At 42.2% G+C, this 23080-nt stretch overlaps 1 protein-coding gene across 2 annotated transcripts in view; it reads left to right on the forward strand.

Moving 5' to 3' along the window:
* DDAH1 (dimethylarginine dimethylaminohydrolase 1) overlaps positions 1-23080 on the forward strand; it is a 94335-nt gene that overhangs the window by 62172 nt on the left and 9083 nt on the right. For both annotated transcript variants that reach the window (XM_007068739.4, XM_043552811.1), the window contains 3 exons: positions 3505-3604; positions 4878-4951; positions 5599-5718. In XM_007068739.4, the coding sequence (XP_007068801.3) occupies positions 3505-3604; positions 4878-4951; positions 5599-5718 (294 nt within the window). The remainder of the gene's footprint in view (positions 1-3504; positions 3605-4877; positions 4952-5598; positions 5719-23080) is intronic.

Genomic DNA, 23080 nt, shown 5'->3' on the forward strand with positions numbered 1-23080 from the left:
AGAGGCAGCCAAAATGCATGGCTGCTTGCCGTGGCAAAAAGCCCTGAAAACAGAACTAGCCCTTAAACAGCCCAAGAGAGAAGCTTGAAGACCTGCTGCATTTGTGTAGGAATGAAAGAGGATGTGTGGAGGAATGTGGTCAAAGATACAGGGAGTGGTGGGGGCGGGGGGGAAGTAATGAGCCAGAAGGAAGGAAACCAGCAAGAAGTGATAGCAGAGGAGAACAAGGACAGAAAAACCTTGGAGTGCAGGAACTTGGGAGTGAAGAATGAAGGAAAGGAGAGGTACCAAAGAAATGAGAGGGTGAAAGGCGGCTGCATACTTGGGGGAGGACATGTGTCCCAGGATGTAGCAGAATTTGGTGACCCAGACCTTGATGCCCTATTTCTTAGGAACCCAGTTTGTTCAATTTCCAGAATGAACACTGCTTTGAGAGTGTCTGTGCCGCGCCCCAGTTCAGCAAGGCCAGTGTCTCCATGTAGAAACTTGATGGTTTTTTGTTTGTTACAGTTTTTTGGAAGTTAATTGAGACAGCAGACTAACTATAAATGTGTAACCACAGAACAGGCTGTGGGGGTGGGAGGATTGGAAGTTTGGTGTCCTGCCTTCTGTAATCCCATGCTATGTGTATATTTAGTCGCTCTCCCTGCCTGTGATTGAGTTCTTGTGAGCTTCTATTCTTGTGCCAGGGTAGCATTGCACGGAGTCACAAGTTAGTTGGTCTGTTTCACTCTAGCTTATGTTCCAGATCCATGTGGTGTTGTATTCGGTATCTTAAATAATGCCACACCTGCAGTTTCACCTATAACAAGCTTCTCCTTCATTTGTGCCCATTCCCCTTCTGCACATTGTGCCTAAATCGAAAAGACCTCCATGCTGTAGAGGCAAAGAAAGAAATTCAGTATCAATCAGTGGCACATGGCCATTGTAACAGTGTGCATGGAAGTTATGAAACAAATTACAGTCCTTGCATAATAGCCAAATTTTGAACATTAACCCACCTGTTTTACATTTATTTTAAAAATACCACAAGGATCCAACCCTTCCTTTATATTTAAAAGTCATAGAAGACTGAGGAATATTAAGCACTGTGTTTGAAGCAGGTACACATCTCACACTAAATCTTAAACCAGCTAAACAAAAAAACCCCACTGCTTGTGGCTGGAGACCTTTTTACGTGCAGCATTTCAGCCTGAAATATCTCTGAGGTTAATCTGAAGATAGGTCAGAATAGATGTGTTAATGTGTGCACAAGACAAGTTCCAGCTTCTGGGTCTGAGCCTTCTGCCCTAAGTGCATGGAACTCCCAGTAAACTCAGTGGAGTTCTATGTGCAGAGGTTCTCAGTCCTTTATATCTAAAAGGCCAGTAGGCCCAAATCTGTGTTACAATACAGGTCTGGTGGCCCAGTGTGGCCACAAATGCATCATAACTGGCACCCCCCACCTCCATCCCCAAATATAAGGGAGAATCTCTGTTTGCTGTAGAGCAGCTCTGTGCCACTCTACGTCACAGCCCTGATGTAGGGGTAATGGTTAGGGAAGGGTGGGTATGGCTGAAGCACCTCTGTCCTCTGGCTATTCCCAGCCGCCAGAACAACCCCTTTGGAGCCATGGTAGCTTGAACACAGGTTACAACAGCACTGAGGCTGCTGTAACTTACATGAGGAATCACCCCTCTGCCTTGGATCCTGTGCTGATTGCAGTTTGATAGGACCCAAGAAGGGGCCAGTGTGTTACCTACTGTCACATGATACTGGAGGAATGTAACTAGATGTAAGTTTTGAATAGCCAGTACACTTGAACTGCATGGGAATTAGAGGGTCGTCTTCTTAGATGTAGGTCCAACAGCTTGCTTCACACGAGCTTTAGAAAAAAGATGAGATTGTATTTGCTGTATTCTAGTATTTGTTTTCTGTAAAGTTCTTGAAATTGTGAGACTATCAGACTTGCAAAAATGTACAGACAAGGTGGGTGAGGTAATATATTTGATATCTTTTATCACCCATCTTGCCTCTCTAATATTCGGGGACCAATACAGCTTCAACAACACTGCAAAAACAGAGCATTTCCTTATTTGTATTCAGTTGTAACTCAGCAAACTGAGTCTGCTGGGTTTGTTATAGTTTGCCAAGCGTACTTGAAATGATGGTGTTCAGCATGACATCTCATCATCACTCTGTTTAATTTAAATAGTGCACATTCCTGTTCACGTCTGTTTCTGTGATGTGTGTGTCAGTCGTGTTGGAAGTCTCTCATTTCTTCTAAAAATGTTTAAGTTGCCGTGTTACGCAGATCCAGGACCTAAATGAAACGGAGAACTTCATGACACACTCAGTGTCTCTTCCACATTTCCTAATGGCTGGTAACTTGCTCTAGTGTAATATAATGAACAAGCTTCTCTGAATACCAAATACTCTGTTGAAGAGGATCAGGGCTTTGTGGAATAACTCCTTTTTTCTATTAGCTGTAGTTCCTGTAGCGTGTTATCAACCCTATTTTCATCTTTTATGGATTTTTCACTTACAAACTTCTTTTGGCACAGGTGGCACAAAGGGGATGGCTGTAGCTGGATATCCTGGCTGTAGTGTAGCTGGTGATAGCCTATATGTAGGATAGCTGGCTGTAGTACAGTCAGTGGAGATGGCTTCAGTACCAGCCACTCTTGCCTCCTACTCCAACATAGGGAGAATATTTGGGGAAGAAAGAACATGTCAGGGGCATGGTGGAGGAGATCTCTACTATACTGGCCCTCCGCTGGCATAAAGTGCTTTGCACCAGTGTTGTAAGTTAGACCGGTCTCTTGGCTGCTCTGAGCTTGGAGCAGGCGTGGGGAAACCATAACTAGATTTCTGACACCTCCACTCCATGCTTCCCCTGTCATTAAGCAGCACTCAGACCCAGGGAAGAATTGAGCCCACAATTTACAGAAATACAAAGAGCTCATTAACACAAGGCATTAGACATCAATAATCAGTAAAGATGCAGATACTTAAGAAAACTAAATTGGTTGATTTGTATCTTTTCCCTTAGTAGATAGAGGCCAAGTCAGAATCTCCATCTCCATGGGTATAGACAAGAAAACTTTGTGACTAGGAGGTGTAGAAATAGGGAATGCCAGCTCTCTGCCAGCTCTTTCACTCCAGGCCACAGGAAGCCTTTTTTTGTAGTGCTGAGGGATTAGCATGGGAGAGGGCCTGGAGCTGACATGCATAATGGGCACGTTCTAACCCTTTGTAGTGTCTGCACAAAAGATAGTGACTCTTGTTACTCACTTCCACACATACCCCCTCTGTGCTTTGGAGCCCCCTGAAGGGATTCTGGGGTCTGAGATTGGCAGGACCTGGTGGGATGGCGGACATCTGCTTTCTGTCTTATTAACGGTTACCTGACTCCTTCTTTTTTCTTTTTCTTTTTTTTTATTTAAACTAATGCCTATTGTGATTTGATTAATGTTTTTAATGGTGGAACCTAAATGAGATTCTAAACTACTTCCCTTTAAACAGGTTGATGCAATGAAGAAAGCACTGGAAAGTCTTAACCTCAACATTGTAGAGATGACAGATGAAAATGCAACCTTAGATGGTGGAGATGTCTTATTTACAGGTACAGTATTAAAGTGAATTTGTATTTGGTTTTTTTTTTCTGGACTGCATGGAAAATTTAACACTAACTGGTCTCTATTAATAAATATTATACTTTATACTAGTGTAAAGATTTTATTAGGTCATTTGCTTACCAAATGGCAGCACGGCACTTTAGTTTGAGAGCTGTCTTTTGAATGCAAAATTTCCTAATGCAGAATAATGGAAGTAGCAGTAGACACAATACAAATCATGTGTATTTAAGCCTTAATCAATTCACCTAGCTTGTAAAGTATTATTTACCAATAAAGAAAAGGCTTTCAGCAGTCAAGTTATTTTCATCATTTCATATTTTTTATTACTGGCAGCCATGTTTGCACAGACCTGTTTGCGGGAATCATAAAAGCTTCATTCAGACGTAATTGTGGTTGGTTCATTGAGTAAACACTGGATAGTGCATTTGTAGTTTATGAGGAAAGTAGACTTGCTTGCCAGATGTCAGGTGGAAAAGAAATGGTGTTGCCACTCAAGTTATATGCATGAACAAATTCAAAGAGGAAGATACCGATGCTGATTTTTACATAGTTAAACCCATTATGTATCTTCTCGTATTGGCTGGGTATACATTTGCCCATTGCCTGAGATAAATGAGGCTGTTTATTTTGATCACCATCACAATAGACAGGTTGCTTGCCTTACCCACAAAGGGAACAAGATTGTTTCAGACTAAGCAAACCAAAAAAATAAGGCATTTCTACTATGTTACAGATCCCAGTATCTGTTTCCTTAGCACCTTGAAGATAGCTGTGTCTTTTTATGACTGAGGTTTAAAATCCAAGAATGGGAGAAATCTCAGAAGAGGAACAGAAGGTCAATCGGTGACTTACTAATCCAGCACAGCTGTTCTCTCCATTTATCCTATGACCACTGCAGAGTTTTAAAGGAAAGGGAGCTGTTCGTGTGTATAATTTACAGTGATTATCATTCTTTACCAGAAAAAGAATTTAATTAGATTCAACATCCAATTGCAAGTTGCATTTTTTTTAAAAAGCTACATTTCTAGTTAGTTTTGTTACTAGACTTTTTTTTAGCCAAAGTTAAGTCTCATATTGATAATTGTGAAGGACTTTATATTACATCTCCATCTCAAATTTGGCCTTTATATTACATCTCCATCTCAAAATGTGTGTGTTCTGATTATTAGATATGGTTGGTGTCCATGTATTTTTCAGCCATTCAAATAAAAAAAATCATTAATTTTGTCTTTACTATTCTTTGCAATCTTTTCATTTCAGGCAGGGAATTTTTTGTGGGTCTGTCAAAACGGACAAATCAACGTGGTGCAGAAATTCTGGCTGACACTTTTAAGGTTTGTACACTTGTTCTGCAATAAGACATTCTGCTTTCTGTGGCCAGACAAAGGGGTTAAACTACAGCCCACTGAACCAAGTACATTAGCCAAAATGTTCAGAAATGGGTATCTAAAGTCAGGCTCCGAAAGTATCTCTATTTAGATTCCTAGGTAGTGGCCTGAATTACAAAAAGGCAGAGAAGCCAACAGATCCATCAAAGTCACAGATCTTCAAAAGGGGACAAAGGAAATGTGGAGTCAAGTCAGTTCTGAGGGACTAAGACTGTAAGTAGGGTAATGCCAGGTCACTACTACTTGCTACTATCTTAGGCCTCCCATTCCTCCTCTAGAGAAGCTCAACAATATGCATGAACGTGTTTTCATTTGGGTTCCTGACAGGTTTTTATATAAGTAATATTTCAATATTTAACAGATTTATTTTCAGGTGCACAAGTAGTGAAAACTGCAGTAGTTCTGTATTTTTTCTTGATGCACAAGACAGCCCAGAGGAGCATGTCACAGTTGACTGTAGCCAGTTTACCTCAGGACCTGCAGATGAGTTTATTTACGGAGGAGCTAAAATGTGTCATTGAATTACTCAGTGCAGTTATGGAACTGGTACTGATTTAAAGTATTTACTGTGCACCTTCTTCATTTCTACATAGGATTATGCTGTCTCCACAGTCCCTGTTTATGACTCTTTGCATCTGAAGAGTTTTTGTAGCATGGCTGGACCAAACCTGATTGCCATTGGTTCGACTGAAGCTGCACAAAAAGCCCTCAAGGTAAAAATGCATAGGAAAATGACCCGAGATAGGTGACTAATTTTACTTTTATCTTAAGACAAGAACACCTGAGTTTAAAATAGATGTAGTGTCAGTACAAGAGGGAAATAAATACACCTCAGAGAATCCCACATGAGCAAAATGCAGGGAATATTATTCATTAATTATGTAGGGAAAGTTTTATGCTAATCTAGTTTTAATTATCTAAAGTAGCTTCCGGAGTTTCTACAAGCTTGATCTGGTGATAGGGGATGTATTTTGTTCGTTTGTTGCATAGGATGGGGAATAAGTAGAAATGAAGGTTGAGACTTAGGCAGGGAAAGAGTTGTCTAGGTTCATTAACTTTGGATTCTTATCTCTTGATGCATAAAATTCAGTGAAAGGATTTGAGGAAGGAGTGAATATGGTCAGAGCAGTAGGATAAGATTTCTTTTTTTTTCTTTTTTCTTTTTTTTAAGCGGGAACATGGGAGCAATTGGAGAGAAGACTGGGTAGATTTTAGAAATGTCAGGGGGAGAAGTAAAAGGATTGAGAGCTTGGATGTGAGGAGAGAAGGTTAAGGAGGAATGGAAAATAACTCCAAGGATGTGAGCTGAAATAACAAGGAGGGTGGTGAAGTTTCTGAGATGGAAGAGAGAAAGTTGAATAGCTGGGAGCATGCAGGCCTCTCCAGGAGGTGTGAGATGAAGAAAATAAGGAAGACGGGTTGAAGGGAAAGGGAAGATACAGGCTCTACTTTCAATAATTCCACATTGTGCTGACATGTAGCTTTAGGGTATGGGCAGAGTACAGTAGGAGCGGGAAACAGGCAAATGTGCTAAACCAAATACCCGAGAGAAGGGACAGTGTTGGATTTCTGGCCCCTTTTCTCAAAGGGGACACTAGTAACTCTTACCAACCTGAAAAAGCCTTCCGCCTTGAAGTTTTTAACGTGAACATTTATTGCTGATTCTGCCTTGCTATCATAGAGTAAAGTGAAGTCCGAGATCTAGGATGAACCCACTGCCAGAAGAGTAAGGTGGCTAGTTTCACCTCCAGAAAGTGTCACAGTCTTCCACATGAACTCCTTATGCAATTATCATCCTGAGACTCCAGTGCCCACCCTAGGGAGGCTCTCCATCACAAGCTGGACATTAAAAGGTCTTTTGTCTTCTGTCTAGAATACACTAAAGCACTAACAGCTCTCCCCTCCCCCCTTTTTTAATGTGACATTTATATGTACAGTCAAGTCATGTCCAAAAGAATTGTAGCTAAATGGGCATCTGACAGCGTTTCTCATTCTTCTTCCTTATCAGGAACGACTTTTCAAGGTCACCAAAAGGTTCATTTTGTTCAGTAACAGTAGCCAATGTGTTCCCAAATGTACAGCCTATTATTGTACTGGTTCTCTTGCAAATAATGAATCCAGGCTTTGCTTGTCAGTACTAAAAAATCTACTTCCAGGTTGAGAGTAATGTGGTGATTGTTACTAACCCGTGCAATTACAAAATGTTGTAACTCAGCTCTGTCTCGCCTTTTGGGGAGGAACAGGAAGGTGAAAGAGATTCCCTTTGTTTAATTGTATTAGTAAAGAAATCTTAATCTTTCTCTGATTAAAATGTGGCTTATTGTTTTAGATATATAAGGTTTTTGTATATATTATTATTATTTATTTTTTATTATAACCATAAAACTTATTTTGAAAATTAAAGAATATTTATGTAGTGACAGTGATAGTGCCAGAGGCTTCTGATCAGGATCAGGGTCCTATTGTGCTGGCCAGAAGATGGAGCAACTCTGAAATAAACATAGCTCCTATCCCAAAGAGTTTACAGTCTAGGGCTCTGATCATGCAAAGACTGCTTAGCTTCGATGGCACTCATGCATAAAGTTAAACAGGTGCATAAGTCTCTGGTTCAGAGCTATGGACTGTAAGCTCTTTGGGGTAGGAACCATGTGTATTTCAGAGTTGTGCCATGTTCTAAGTCTTTGCAGGATCAGGGCCTGAGAGACTCTCAGGAGCTCCAGGTGCCCCTTAACCCCAGCAATACCAACATCTGCTCACCCAACAACCACGCAGCTTCCCATTCGGACTCCCCCATCCCACACACACACACCCGCCTACCTACCTACCTTAGCCTGAGGTGCCAAATCTGGGAACCTCTGGGACCTACGCCCTGCTATCACTCTGAGCAGGGGGTGTGACTGCAAGCCTAAGTTCATGCTTTTAAGCAAATTCTTCTTTGTTTGCATAAAATGTCACATGGAACAGGAAAAAAACATGCAAAACTGGTATCAATGTGAAATAATGTATTTGGCCCTCAGGCTGAACGACTGGACGCAGGCCTATTAGGACATGTTCTGTTTAACTTAAAAATGATATTTTATAGCTACGAGTAGTGACTGCTAATAACAGTCCACACCTACCTGCAGCTCCACACCCCCTTTCGCTTTCTCTGAAACCAAATGAAAATGGCTTCGGTTGCAGTGCATTGACACTCCTGATTCTGTATCCCAGACAGTCTAGCCTACATGAAGTGCTATGTAAATTCCCCAATGTGAGTTGATCTGTATGCCCTGTCCCAAATAATCAGGCTCAAACTCCAAAGGCATCACAAGCAGCAGCCTGATAAATCGTGCAGATACTCAGCCACAGTAAAATACTTCTTTGCACCATTTATAAACACTAACAAAATTCAAGCACAGTACTGTTTTCTGACTCAAGCCAAGACTAATTTGAGTGCTCTTCAGTTTGATTAAAGCCATTTGCACAGCTCTGCTAATCATATTGCAGTGCATCAATTTAGCTGTTGAAGCCAAAATATATTTGTGGATAAGATGATAAATAAATTGAGGTTGTAAAGTACCAGCCATGTAAATATTACGAGCAGTTCAGATACAGCAAAATGCAGAGCATTCCTAATAAGAAAGGATGATGCATTGTCAAGCTTTTTAGAGGGTACTAGCAAGGTAACCGAACATTTAAAAAAAAAAAAAAACACTGAAAAATACCTTTTTAAATTGTTGACCATGTTGGTTTGCATGGTGTTTTTTTGGTATTCGAGATTTAGAAGTATATACATCTCTGTATAAGGGTCAGCGTTAATGAGACATATGCACATGTAACTCCACTCCATTAACCAAGGTTAGAATATACTCCTAAAGGATTGGGACATAAAGAAGTTCGTACAAGTACTGCTGATAAGAAAACTCAGTGTTTCATAGGACAAAATGTTACTTGTGTGCAGCTTAAATAATCATTGCCACAAACTTAAGTTGAACTGAAAACATCTGAACTAAGGGAAAAGTTTTCAAACCTAGGTCCTGAAGTTGTTAGGCAACTCGGTCCTGTTAGAGACACCTGAATTAAGGATACTATCCTGAAAGGTGCTGAATCCCTCTGAGGTTTCAAGGGCCCAATTCCCAGCGTTACTTCAATGGGAGCTGTAGCTCCTGTTGACTTCAATAGGAGTCATGAGCGCTCAGCACATCTGAAAACCAGGCCGCCTTTGAAGCAAGTCCTGCAGGGTGCTGTGGGTGTACCCAAAGTTAATTGGAATAAATGAAGAGTTTCCATTTACATCAGTGGGCTTTGGATCAGGCCCTGGAAGGTAATTTTCCATGGAAGTGCCATTGGAAGCTGAGGGTGCTCAGCACCTCACAGAAGCGGTGAGCACATTTTAGGATCAGGCCCTTGGTTAGCTGCTTAAATGTGGATTTATTGCACCAAATTTATTTTAAAACAAAACCCCCAAAAAGTATACCCTGAGCACCTGTCCCATAAATAAGAATACACAATAGAATCATATAAAGAACTGCCCATATCTAAGTAAATACCCATCAAACTCTTTTTCAAAAAGCCAAGGAATTTTATTTTATTTTATTTTTTGCAGAATGTCTGAAAGTTTATCACCACGCTCTGCACCAAGGGGTGGGGAGTCTCTCTGTAAAAATTTTGGCCTAAAGTACTGAATGAATTGGTCCTAGTGCTTGCAACTAACAAATTGGGTATTATTTATTCAAGTCATTTATTGTTCATAAATAATAAATGTAGTGATTTTGAAACAGGAATATCTGAGTTCAGTCTCGCCTTTCCAGGATGCTATGTAGTTACATACAAAAAAACAGTTAAAAGAAAGTTAAGTTTACAAAATCAGGCACCGAAGGGTTCTGTCCCCTTGTGCATCATAACAGTATTGCCCTCATCACATAGGTGGTCTGTGGCATACCCAGAAGTAGAATGCAAGCCTCCTGGGTTCCAGCCCTGTGCTTTAAAACACAACATCCTCATCTTACAACCCTCTGTCTCCTTCACTGTCCAGCCTGTGCACTGGATGAGACAGTGTTCCTGTAGAACAAGTAGTCAGTGATAGCATATCATCATCCGTATGCAGAAGAAAGCCAAATTAAGATTCTAGAGAAACCTTACTTCTAGAATTTCTAACTTGCGAGTTGCCTGACTTTCCAACTTGCACATTCCTTTTATATAGGTTTGAGTTTTTTTTAATGTGGATTCCTAGGTTTTTAATTAACAGACTGAAAAACCAGAAATATCCTATGGAAACATGTTGACTCTCTTCGAGTCATCAGCAGGATCTGACCCCAGAACTTCCAGATCCACAATACAGACATCTACCAACAGATAGCAGTAGTAGACTGTTATTCTGTATGGACCAATGATTAGAGAGGGATATGAAACACATTTTATCAACATTGTGGAATATTGGGAGTCAGGATTCCTGGGTTTGAGAGCAGTCTCTGAAGGAGAGCATAGTGTAGTAGTAAAGACTTTAACCAGCCACCTGCTTAGATTTGGCATGTTCATTCTGAAAGCCAATGTGGCTAAGTGGATGAAATTTGTGTCCGTCATAATTAGGCTTGGAAGAATTAGATTTTCATCAGTAAAGGTCGGTAAATCTCTTTCACTGTACCCACACAAACTGATGAAAAAATATTTCCATCAATAATAGAAATTTACAGTTAGGAAACATTTTAAAAAATGCAGCTCGAGCTTATTAGTCTGATTTAAGAATATTTACTCTGTGTGTTTTGATATGTGACGTTGGCAATTTGTGTTTTAACAGTTATAAAGCTTTACCATTTTGAATCTCAATATCTATCATTAAATAACTGTCTTACTACCCATAGCTCCCCACAACTGAGAATTTATATTGATAAAAGTAGAAAGTCTTAAAAATAAACGTCGATATTGTCCATTGAAATTAAAAATTGAATTCCACCAAACCTAGTCAGATTAGAGACCTGGGTTCCATTCCCAGCCACACTAGAGGTGACCATCCCTTTGGTGTCATGTAAAATGTGCAGAAAGTGTATTTGCTTCCCTCTTAAAGGTAGGGTCTGACGCCTTGCTCAATAAGGTCTCTGCAAAGAATTATTAATACTCAGTAAGGAGAAGACCCAAGATTAGAACTCTTGGCCTTCTAACCCACCACTACATTCACCATGCTAGTGTAATGCTGATAGACCCTGGTTGTTGGCAGACCGGATCGAACCTGGGACCTCTGGAGCTTAGTGCATGAGCTTCTGCAGCATGAGCTAAAAGCCAACTGGCTGTTACCTAAGGCTGTAGAGCACTCATCATCTCTCTCTAAGTGGTCTCGATGCCACTAGGCAGGACAGAACACCACACCCCGGAGGTATGTGGGTTTCACAAGAGTGGCAGGGTTCCTGCTGTGACCCATCCTGAGCTCAAGCTATGTGCGGGGCTCAGACTATGCTCAGTATAGGTGAGACTTTAGCAGTAAGTTTCTAAAAAGTTCTGAACGTAGGCAAATAGAAATTTTAAAAGGCTTTTAATTTTGCCAAATCTTGTTGAATTTTCCTCAGTAAAAAGCACCTCTTTGACTCGAGCACCAGCCCCTTGCCACCTTTCAAATTGTTCCTCCAGAATATGGGGGCACTAAAGATAGTCCGAGAAATGTTTTGAAAAAAGTTTAACCTATTTCTCAGAAATGGCCAAAATGTTTTCATTGAAACTTTTTAAAATAAATATTCACTCTGAGGCAACAAACAAGCATGGCGTGTTCTGTCTAAATGGTTAATGTTTGGCAAAGTTACAAACAACTGAAAAGGCAGGGGTGCTAGAACAATTTGTATAATGGGGTTGCAGAGAGCCATTGAACAAAACTGTAAATTCTGTATATAATGGAAACCACTTCAAGCCAGGGGGTTTTGCCACACCCCCAGCATCCCCAGTTCCAGCACCTATGTGAAAAGGGGGGCTTATAACTAAGTGTTAGGCCAATTTAGCTATAGGCATTATTACCAGCTCTACCTAGAATATCCTTCCTTCAGTCTTGCAATTAAAGTTGCCACTGTGGTCTTCGTAGGTTACTGACACCCAGAGCTAAAAGGTTTTTAAAGGCTAGCTTATTCCATCTGATACATGGCACTGCATAGCACGATCAATCCACTACTCCTCTTGTATCCATATTGGTGAAGGGCAGTGTAGTCCCCTGGGCTCCTATTTAAGTGCCTAGCTATGACAGCCCTGAATGTCATTTTTTTATCATGATGGTTTGCTTTTTAAACCACTCTTTTTCACTCTCGAAATCCAATCCTGCAAGCAAAATGATTGAGCTGTGTTTGAGCATCTGTGGCAGTGCAATTGGTTTCATTTGAGTTAAGGATGCAAAGGTTAGCAAATAAAATGGCTTATTTTTTGTTAGTTGGAAAGTGATCTTTTGAGCTGTGCTATGCTTCCACTTCATACTGGATGCTTTATACCTCTAGCAACAATCTTGTTGGAGGGACAGTATCTTTTTCTGGTTTTTGTATAGTAAAACATGTATTTTGGCAACTCTTAAAAATTAATTAAACCACCTGAGCAGTGCATACTATAATTTATCATAACCATAGTGCTGCCTGTGTGTAGTGCTGCATGTGAGCTATGAAACGGCTGTATGGGCTTTATGATAATAAAACACATGCTAGAAGCAGACAATAAATCAGAAGTGACATTTTGACCACAAGATCATCTTCAGGCTCTGTAAAATATAGAACATGGTTATTTGGGCTACAATTGGAAAGTGAGACTGTAAGAAATTGAATGAAAAAGGAATGGTAGAAATTAACTGCAAAACCTGTCATTGCCTGAAGTCTCCCGCAGCTAAAGTATTAGCCTCCTCTTGCTCTGTCCTGCGCTATTTTTAGCATGCATTTCTTTCCTCCTTTCTGTCAATCCTGTTTTATAGTATGTATATTGAGTATGTGCTGTAGCTGTCAAGGGGATCAAGAAAGGAAAAGCAAGGTCTTTTGCCCCTTCAGGGAGGCCAGGATTTCACCCTATATATTGCCCCTGCCTGCCATCCGCCCCCCATCCCCACTCCTCCCTGTGTCTTTTGAGCCTGATCCTTTGCTACTGAGGTCAATGAGAACTTGCCTTCAATGGTGCTGATTCAGGCCCTTTGTTAGTGTGTGCCTTGGCATTGAGGTATAAGGAGTATTATCTTGGTGTTTTTGCCCTCTCAGACACACATTTAACAATCAGCTGAGTCTTGCTGAGGCAATAGTTGAATTGACACTTGGCTGATGTAATCCAGTGAAGATCTCATTAGCCATTGGAACAATTGCTAGGCAGGATCAGTGCAGAAACAGAGGCATAGTTAATTCCTTTTATGTGCTCCTTTCGCTCCCTTCTCAAACATGCCAAAATTCTGAGAAAGCTGTGTGTGTTCAGTTTGCCTAGCCAACCAGCAAATCTGTAGGTAGGCTAGAGCAGTGGTTTTCAACCTTTTTTCATTTAAAGACCCCTTAAAAATTTTCAAATGGAGATGCGGACCCCTTTGGAAATCTGTTGTCTGTATGTATAGTTGAATTCTGTTCAGTCAGGTTTCAGTCTTAAGTCTTTCATGGACCGCTTAGACATGGTCTGCGGACCCCCAGGTTCAGAACCCCTGGCTTAGAGGATCCGTAACTCTGCAGGACTGCATCACAGTGAAATAGCAGCCTTCCCACAGGACATACTTCCGTGCTTTCTGTGATGGGCAGAGACTGACTAAGTGAGTTTTATTGGTGGAGTTCCAGTGGCAGAGGGAAACTCACTTGTGTTCAAGCCCTTTCTGCTCTCTTTTTGGACACTTGCTGGCAGTTCCTTACGACTTCATTGCTACACAAAGTGCTCCCAATCATAGCCTTGGCAATGTCAAACATATGCCAGCAAATGGTCCTACTGTATTTTTTGGCAACCTCCACAAGCCAATAGCGATGTTCTTGTCCACAGGGATTTAGGCTGCCCTCTGTATAGACTCTGTAGCATCAGGCCAAAGTCTACATAGAGTTAGTAAAAGGTATCATTCTCAAGTCATTTACGTCAAGCTCCTGGTACTGCGTCATGCCACCACTCGGTGAACTGGGTCCTGATCCAAAATAGACACTCCACGTGGGCAAGGTTTGTTATCGTAAGGCTGGTAAAGCAAACACTGATGTCAAACCACTTGACACACTTCTCCTTCTGGAGCAGTGTTCAATGCCCTGTGCTCGCAGTCTGGGGTTCTACTCACTGTATTAAGTTTTCCCACTCCATCCATCTCTTATGAAATTAACTACCAGTGTAAAGAGCTGTCATATTGCCTCCATGATGAGATCTTGCTGGGGTTCATGCTGGGAATGGGGGTGATGCAAAGTGGACCTAGGGAATTTGTGAAATTTGCACAAAACTATCCAAAAGCTGAAAAACTTTCTAAATGGTTCCATAAGTATGGGCAGCCATTTTGGAATTTTACCTAAGTCGTTCTCAGCAATTGTGCTGAGCACTATAGAGAAAAAGTGTTTCGGGAGTCCAGAACGCACTGGTGCAACCTTGATTGTGTAGTTTGTGGACGTGACAAAATGTCTGTTATGAACAGGATTGCCGTGTGGAGATGCTAAACTGTTGCAAAGATGAGACTGCCAACGATTTAATGCAGTTGAGCCTGTAACTGTTTGTTTCTTCCCTAAAGGGACTCAGAATGAATGTGGAACAACTGACCTCTGTGCTTCAGAACTAATTCTTGGTAGCCAGGAATATAACCTAGAATCTGAATATATTAGAATATGTGGTAGTGGAATTGGAAGAACTCTGGAAGAACTCTTTCCTTCCTAAATACAAGATGCTCATAACATCTTTAGCTTGTCTAATTCCGACTCTCCCATTCTGTAACTTCACTGGTACATGGGAATGGGATTGATCATTCATCATCTTAACTCCTGCTCAAGAATGCTATTACAAATGCAGCTCAGTGCACAGATCTGATACCGGTTAGGAGAGGCTTGCTAAAACCTCACATAAGGAAGGAAGTAGAGAGAAAAGTCTGTTCCAAGCAACTTGATGCTTGGTCTTTATTCAAAGCCAAGATTTCAGAGTAGTGCTTTCATAGACTTTGGAGTAAATTGTTATAACATTGACAGAATTTCCCTATTTCTTATGATTTACTGTCTTTCGTTTATATTAGGTGCACATCTCCTGTGTAGCTGCTAGGGCTTCTGCAACATGCCATTATTGAAAAGCAGAATACTGTTATCAACCACCATAGCAGAGTTACACTCAATTGTGTAAATACTAAGAAATTCCTAGCTATGAGTTATGTAAGTGCCTGCAGAACAGGGCCCCCAAGTGGCAACTTAATACTTCTGTATTCTGCTAGAATAGCCAGTACCTCCTGGAAAATATTAAGAACAATTTTATTTTAGATAAAAATCTTCTAATACTGTCTTTCTGGTCTCTTATTTTTAGTAATAAAGATGTTTGTGTAAAAAAACCAGCCCCTCTTATTCCTTGAGCATTAATCACTTATGCCTCCTCTTATTCCCCACATGAAGTCATAATTCTCTATTTACGATATTGCAGTGGGTTGCTGTGGAAATGATCACAAATATTAACAGCCCAAAGAGGATGACTTCAGGTAGGGAATAAGCAGCAAGTGCAGATGAATGCTGACTTTTGTGTAAATGTAGCATTGAAGAATGAGCTTAGTGAAACAGAGAGAACAACAGATGATCTGCTTCGGAATATAACTGGGGGAAAAAATAGTTCCATGAGACATCTGCTGTTCTAAACCTTGCTGATAGAATTTTGTGAATTCAGCCTGATTTTTCTCAAAGACTTTCCTTTAGCTTATAGTTATTGACTCTGGGCCTGATCTTTCGTACTGTGCATCTTCAACTTCTCTTGGTGTCCCACTGCTTTGGGAAGTGTGGGCACTCAGCATCTCATAGCGTTGGGCTCTCATTGTGTATCAGAATGCACACTACTTTAAAAAAAAATCACCAGTAGTTAAGACAGTACAATATTTAGAACCTCTTTAAAATTTAGAGACGTGTCTTTTCTGAGCTATCTGTTGTATTAAACTTTGTGTATGTGACTGAATTTACTTAGTTGTAATTGACTGTACATTTTAAGGGATTATAAAGTACCAGTTGCTGTAGAATCTAGTAGTCAGGAGGACATACACTTCCATACGCTAATTAACCTGCAGAATGATTGGGAACAGCAAGACTTCTTATTTTTTAAAGTCCTAGACGAGGTCAGTATGGGACCCCTTTAAATGTGCACTTGTGACCAACAGGGAGCCTGTCAGCCTGTAAGAGTAAAGACAGAGGCTATAATGATTGAGAGAGCTGTCAGCTTGCTTTCCGTAAATAGGAAACTTTGTTCTGTTGTTTTTCTGCTCCTTTGCTTTCCTTTTTTTTCGGGGCATCAGCTTCCCTTCTCTCCATAAGTTCCTGTTCCGAAAGACAGGATGTTCATCGTCTAGATTCCTTTATTAAAAACAGCAAATCTAAGTCATTTCCTTTTCCCTTCCTCAAGAGGTACTTGCCTTCTGCATCAGCCCCTGTATAATGCTGATGGCATCACATCAGTGTGACCTCAGTACAAGGTTGTTTAAAGGAGGTAATGCAGCACAGGTGTGCTTTGAAGCTCTGCTAATGAGCATCAGATGTTACCAATTAAATTTGTGAGGATGTAAAGGCTTTCCTTAGGAAAAGTTTAGTAATGGAATGAACAGGAGGGCAAACTTCTTTATAAACGAGCAATGTGGAATACGTGACTGAAGGGATGCAATAGGAATTAAAAACAAAAGCCTAGCTCTTAAGAACACTAAGTGTAGGAGATGATGGTTTGGTATTTGGCAATCTCACTATGGTCCTGTCTACAGTAGATCTTGGCATATTACCCACCGTTTTGGTTCCACTAATTTGTCTGTAATACACGTTTATCCAAAAATTATTCTTTTGTGAGGTCCAAACTACAATAGGCACTGCCCACATGGGATCTTATCTGAGTCTTTGAAGGGTTTTAGTATTTTTATTCCAAATCTCCAAGAGGTGTCTCAACATCTAATGAGAATTTCTACTCCAGTTTATGCCATATGAGGCTACCACGTCTTCCTCCTGTTGAGACAGCCTGGCTGTCATGTCTCGTGCTATGTCTGAATCCTGGGATTCTTGAAACATCATGAAATCCAGGCAAGGTCTCTGGCTTTTCCTGGTCCCACTCCTCATCTTTTTACCTGCCTGGTACATGGCACCACTGTTCTCCACCTTATTCTTCACCACTGCATTTCAAAGAACCTCTGTGCTATTCACTAGGATTGTGATCAGTGTGGAAGGGCAAGTACCAAGGATTTGCTGCAGCTTATCATGGAAAAGACCCAGTTTCCTCCCTGCACCAGGCCTCCTCTCATTGTCCCAAGCCCCCTTGTACTGAACCTTCATTCCCATGATTTTTCACAGCACTGTTTGTTACTCCAGGTGAAGTCTCTCTCTATTTGGTTGGAAACTGGAGTCAAAATGGCTGTTGGAGCTAGCATGCCATTCCTGTCTGTACTAGCTCTGTACTGGTGGAGATTGGTACAGTGGAGGACAACACAGTAGATAGCTTTGTTTGAAGCAGGTCTAATCCAACCAATCAATTGCTGTGCACAGCTGGGAGAACGGGTAACTTTGTTTCTTCCCTTCTCATTTATTGCTTCACTAGGAAATCTTGCATGATTTCCTTTAAAACATTCTATCAGTTTTTAGAAACAGTGTGAATCCAGAGAGAGAACTGATGAACATGCTAGAATGCCAATTTATTCCTTTAAATATGAGAAGCTGTGATTCAAAGGCTCATGGTTTTGGGGTATAAGTAATACTACTTCTGTAAAGCAGTCATCCACAATGAAACAGTCTTATGAGTATGTCCTCTACTGGGATATGGCTTAGTGCTCTAGGCATCGGTTTTTTTAACTATCTAGGCTCCTTGGAATCACATGTTCAAATCTCTGCTAGTTATCTGGAGGTACATTAATGGAGTACTATGAAATCTGACACTGAGGTGAAGGGAGGTGTTGGCTTTTCAGATCAAATCTTAAAAATCAAGGTCTTCCAGTCTGTCTGGACATTGGTGCTTTTCATAAAACTGTTTCATAGACTGTTTCCAGGATGGTGATGGCCACAATTTTCCTCTTCCCTTTTCTTCCCCCTGCCCGCCCCCCTATTATAATGCACTGGCCAAGAGTCTCTTTCCCCCCTCTCATGGTTTAACCATGTGAGAGGTTTATAGGTCTGCTGCTGCCTCCAAGTTAATGTAACTGGTTCTTCACTTTAAGCAGGGTCATAGGTCCACAGACAAGCCAGCCTGGACATTGTTGCCTATTGCTGAGCTTGCTGCATCTCTGGCTGTTAGTTACCATCCACACCAAGAATCACTTAATTTTCATCATCTGAGACAGAGTTCATCGTGACACGTATAATTAAAGTTGCCCAATATTTTTCCGTTATGATCTTCTCTTTTCAGTTGCCAAACTTTAATGGTTTGGATGGAAATGTTCCATGCTTGCTCTCTGCCTCGGTTTGAATTCCTTTTGCAACTTTCAGTGAAAATAGTTTAGATATTCCCAAGGTGTTCGGTGTTTTTGCCATCTCATCTTAAATATTGTCCTACAGAATCTTTGAAGAGTTCTGTTATCTCCGTGCTTTAGATCAGAAACTTGAAATTTGGTAAGAGAATGATTCTGGGGACAGAGAAGTGCCATCTGCTTTCCATGAAAATCCATCCAAATTTGGTCAAGGTATAAGACTCTGAAAATCACCATTTCCAGATGCTCCGTAGAGCATGAGAGGCCTACTGCTAAAGTTTCTGACCATTCTGTCTGCACTGAGCATGCTTTCGGACACACGGAGTCACAGAGAGAGCTCCAGACAATATGCAGACAAAGCAGCAACTTCAAAATACCCTTTGACCTAGGCCAAGGGAAGTTAGGGTGGGACCAAGGAGGAGATAAGAAGGTCTAGACTTGGCTCTTCCCCAACCAGTTTCTGTTGTTCATTATTATGGAGGCACCTTATTACTGAGTACAAGGCCTCAGGCTCTATGTTAGAAGGAAGGCGAGTATCCTTTCCCCCAGAGATGTTAAACAAAGTCACTTTTGGCAGAGTTGGGAATAGAACCCAGGTTTCCAATATGATAAATCCATTAGCCATTTTCCTACACTGCGTTTTATAACAAATGTTCCAAATCTGTGTGCATGGCTGTGCAGTGTGTACCCCTAAACCATACTCCGTTCACGGGTAGGAAAAGAAGAACCCAGAGATCCTGATTCCGAACATCCTGCTACTGTATAGCAAACATCAATCTAGCAGTCAGTCTACAAAGAGGCTAGCAGCTGCTGCCAGTTAGGCCTATCACTTGTGCTAAAGTAGTGTTTTGTGGATCCCTACTGATGACTCCTGTGGAGATCAGTATCATTCCACATGATGGAACTTCCATTTCTCATTCTTTTTTTAAAAACAAAAACTAAAATTACATACAAGAAGACCCTACATTTAAAGAATAGTGAGGCTGCAAATTCAAGCACTGAAAAGTTAGGAAATGCCAGAATTAATGTTACACTGGCAACCTTAATTCAACCCATTCTCCATATGCATTATGATGCAATATTTAATTATTATCACATATTTATTCAACAGGGTTCCTTCCTCATTTAATGCATGGGATGGACAGGGTTGCAGGAAGAAAGAGGCTGGTCACTTTTGTGTTTAAGGTGCTGAACTGGGACCCAGAAGAGCCAGTACTATTCCTCCTCTGCCACAGACTTTTGTATGTGATATGAATGTATATGCGTATATTCTACGCATGTGTTCTGTGTGAGTGGGAGTCCAAGGGGGCTGATTTAGAGTTGGATATATAACCTTAATTCTGTCATTTCCTAACTTGTGGCTTTGTGCGTGCGTGCGCGCGCGCGCTCTCTCTCTCTCTCTCTCTCTGTGAAAACAAAAATGTCTGTCTAAATTTATTCTTCAGGTTTTTGGGCTTCTGTAAAAAACAAACAAAAAAAAAACTGAAATGTGTTCAGGCTTTTGACTAACACATCTGCTTGATAAAGTTTTGGCCAGCTTTCCTACCTTTTTAGTACACGTATGCACTGTATACTGTGTGTGTCGGTGGGGTCCTTGGGATGTTAAGGCACTTTAGGTGTGACATTTCTGCTGACTGTTGTGACACTCCTCTAATGAGCTCTACATGAGCAGAACCCCGAAGTCACTGGGGCTCTGCACAAGGGCCTGTCTGAGTGAACTGGGGTCTATTACCAGAAGAGAGCTAATACAACACTATGTTTTAAAGGATGCCAGACATGTTTAAAGTATCTCTTAAACTCGTCAACGTTTTTCCTTCACATGTATTGCTGTTTCACATTTAGGGTTATTTAGCTTACCCATTACCTCAGTTTGGCTGAGGACATGCTGTAAAACATTACAGAAAAGGCATTTTAGGCCATGTGAATGACTTCAATATAAGGAAAGCATGACTAAGGGCTGAGAGAATGTGCAGTGAATATTACCCTCTATAGGCTGGAGAGAATTCCCAGAAAAACTAGGCATGCAGGAAATGCCTGGCCGCTAGTATAACTGGTCATGCAAGTGCTCCTGGGCAGAAAGCCAAACTCCTACAAACTCACTTCATGACTGCTACAATCTTGGTACATAAGGCAGTTTTAAAAAGATCTTTCCAATTGGGTGTCTGATACACAAATGAGATGAAATGACCTGTCTCTTTTTTCCAAAAGATATCAATGTATTTTTTCTGCATTAGAAGGCCATTAGACTTCTTGTTTTATATGGGGATGGTTTAGAGCAAAGGTGGGCAAACTATGGCCAGTGGGCCACATTCGGCCTGCGGGACTGTCCTGCCCGGCTCCTGAGCTCCCAGCCGAGGAGGCTAGCCCCCGGCCCCTTCCCTGTTGTCCCCCGTTTCGTGTAGGTACGCCGCTGCGAGGGCAGTGCGGCTTGTGCCCGCCCACCTCCCAAGCTTTCCAATAAGCCTGTCCTGCCGCTCTGAGCGGCCTGGTAAGGGGGCGGGGGGATGGGAGTTGGATAACGGGCAGGAGGTCCCGGGGGTGGTTGGATGGTATGGAGGTTTGGGGGTGGGGGCGGTCAGGAGACAGGGAGCAGGGGAGGGTTGGACAGGGGGTGGGGTCCCAGGAGGGGGGGAGACAGGGAGCGGGGGGGTTGGATGGGGGTGGGGTGCCAGGAGATGGGGGGACAGGGAGCGGGGGGGGTTTAGGGGGTGGGGTGTCAGGGGGGTCCCAGGAGGGGGGTACAGGGAGCAGGGGGAATTGGATAGGGGGGTGGGGTCCTGGGGTAGCAGTTAGGGGTGGGGTGCCGGGAGGGGACAATCAGGGGACAAGGAGTCGGGGGGTGGGGGGTTCAATGTGTCAGGGGGCCTGGGGAGAGCGGGGTGTGGATGGGGTCGGGGCAGTCAGGGAGCAGGGCGGGTTGAATAGGGGGTGGGGTCCCAAGGCAGCATTTAGGGGCAGGGGACCCCGGGAGGGGGCGGTCAGGGGACAAGGATCGGTGTGGGTGGGTTGGAGGGGTCGGGGGTTCTGAGGGGGGCAATCAGGGGGCAGGAAGTGGGAGGGGCTGGATAGGGGGTGGGAGCCAGGCTGTTTGGGGAGGCACAGCCTTCCCTAGCTGGCCCTCCGTTTCGCAATCCCAATGTGGCCCTCGGGCCAAAAAGTTTGCCCACCCCTAGTTTAGAGTGTACAGAAGAGGTCTTCTTACTGCTTATGCGTCTTCCATGAAATAAGATTTAAATTTTTTTTTTTCAGCCTGCAGATCTAGATGTAGAAGGAATTGTATGGGGGCGGGGGAGGTAGAGGGGAGTAGTGGCACTCTCCCAAGCTTTACCCAAGCTCCACTTAGCTGAGGCTCCAAAATCAGACACTGCTTGTCGTAGAATTGTGTATGTGTTCAAAACATGATTCTGCATGCTGTGCTGGCTCCTCTGGCTTTGGGTCTCTCTCAGTAGGGTTTGAATAACCATGGGCAGGGGCAGATTAAGCCGGCAGTGGATCTCAACCTTTCCAGACTACTGTACCCCTTCCAGGAGTCTTTGTCTTGCGTACCCCAAGTTTCGCCTCACTTAAAAATTAGTTGCTTACAGAATCAGACCTAAAAATACAAAAGTGTCACAGCACACAGTTACTGGAAAATGCTGACTTTCTTATTTTTACCATATAATTATAATTATAAAATTAATCAATTAGAATATAAATATTGTACTTACAATTTATTGTATAGTATATAGAGCAGTATACACAAGTCATTGTCTGCATGATATTTTAGTTTGTATTGACTTAGCTAGTGCTTTACCTAAGAAAATAAGAATGGCCATACTGGGTCAGACCAAAGGTCCATCTAGCCCAGTATCCTGTCTTCCGACAGTGGCCAGTGCCAGGTCCCCCAGAGGGAATGAACAGTACAGGTAATCATCACGTGATCCATCCCCTGTCACCCGTTCCCAGCTTCTAGCAAACAGAGGCTAGGGACACCATCCCTGTTCATCGTAGCTAGTAGCTATTGATGGACTTATCCTCCATGAATTTTATCTAGTTCTTTTTTAAACTCTGTTAGTCTTTTTTTATGCAGCCTGCTGTAAAACTAGGCAAATATCTAGACAAGTTGATGTACCCCCTGGAAGATCTCTGTACACCCCCTGGGGTATGCATACCCTGGTTGATAACCACTGGATTAAGGCATAGGCATAATAGGCATGTGCTTAGGACCCTGCCTCCCATCGTCATGTGATGACATCAGAATCTCAGTTTTAAAGAAAAGATGTTTTTAGTCCTCATAGTTGTCAAGAAAAAGCTTGAAAACATGAGTGAGCTGTAATCCATCCAGCAGCCGCTTGTGCCTGGAAGGAAGCTGCCTGGCCCCACACCCACCACCACAGCAAACTGGCCCCTAATGGCTCTGGAAGTGCCACCTTGCGGCCACTCTTGGGGCTCTGCCTCTGCTCTTGCCACTGCTGAGAGGAAAGGTGACCTCTGCCACCTCTCTGGGGGCCTCCCATCTTTGGGTGACCAGCAGAGGGAGGGGAAATCCCCAGCTGCTGCTACTA

This window comes from Chelonia mydas, chromosome 8, assembly GCF_015237465.2.
Source record: "Chelonia mydas isolate rCheMyd1 chromosome 8, rCheMyd1.pri.v2, whole genome shotgun sequence".
NCBI classification, from domain to species: domain Eukaryota; kingdom Metazoa; phylum Chordata; order Testudines; family Cheloniidae; genus Chelonia; species Chelonia mydas.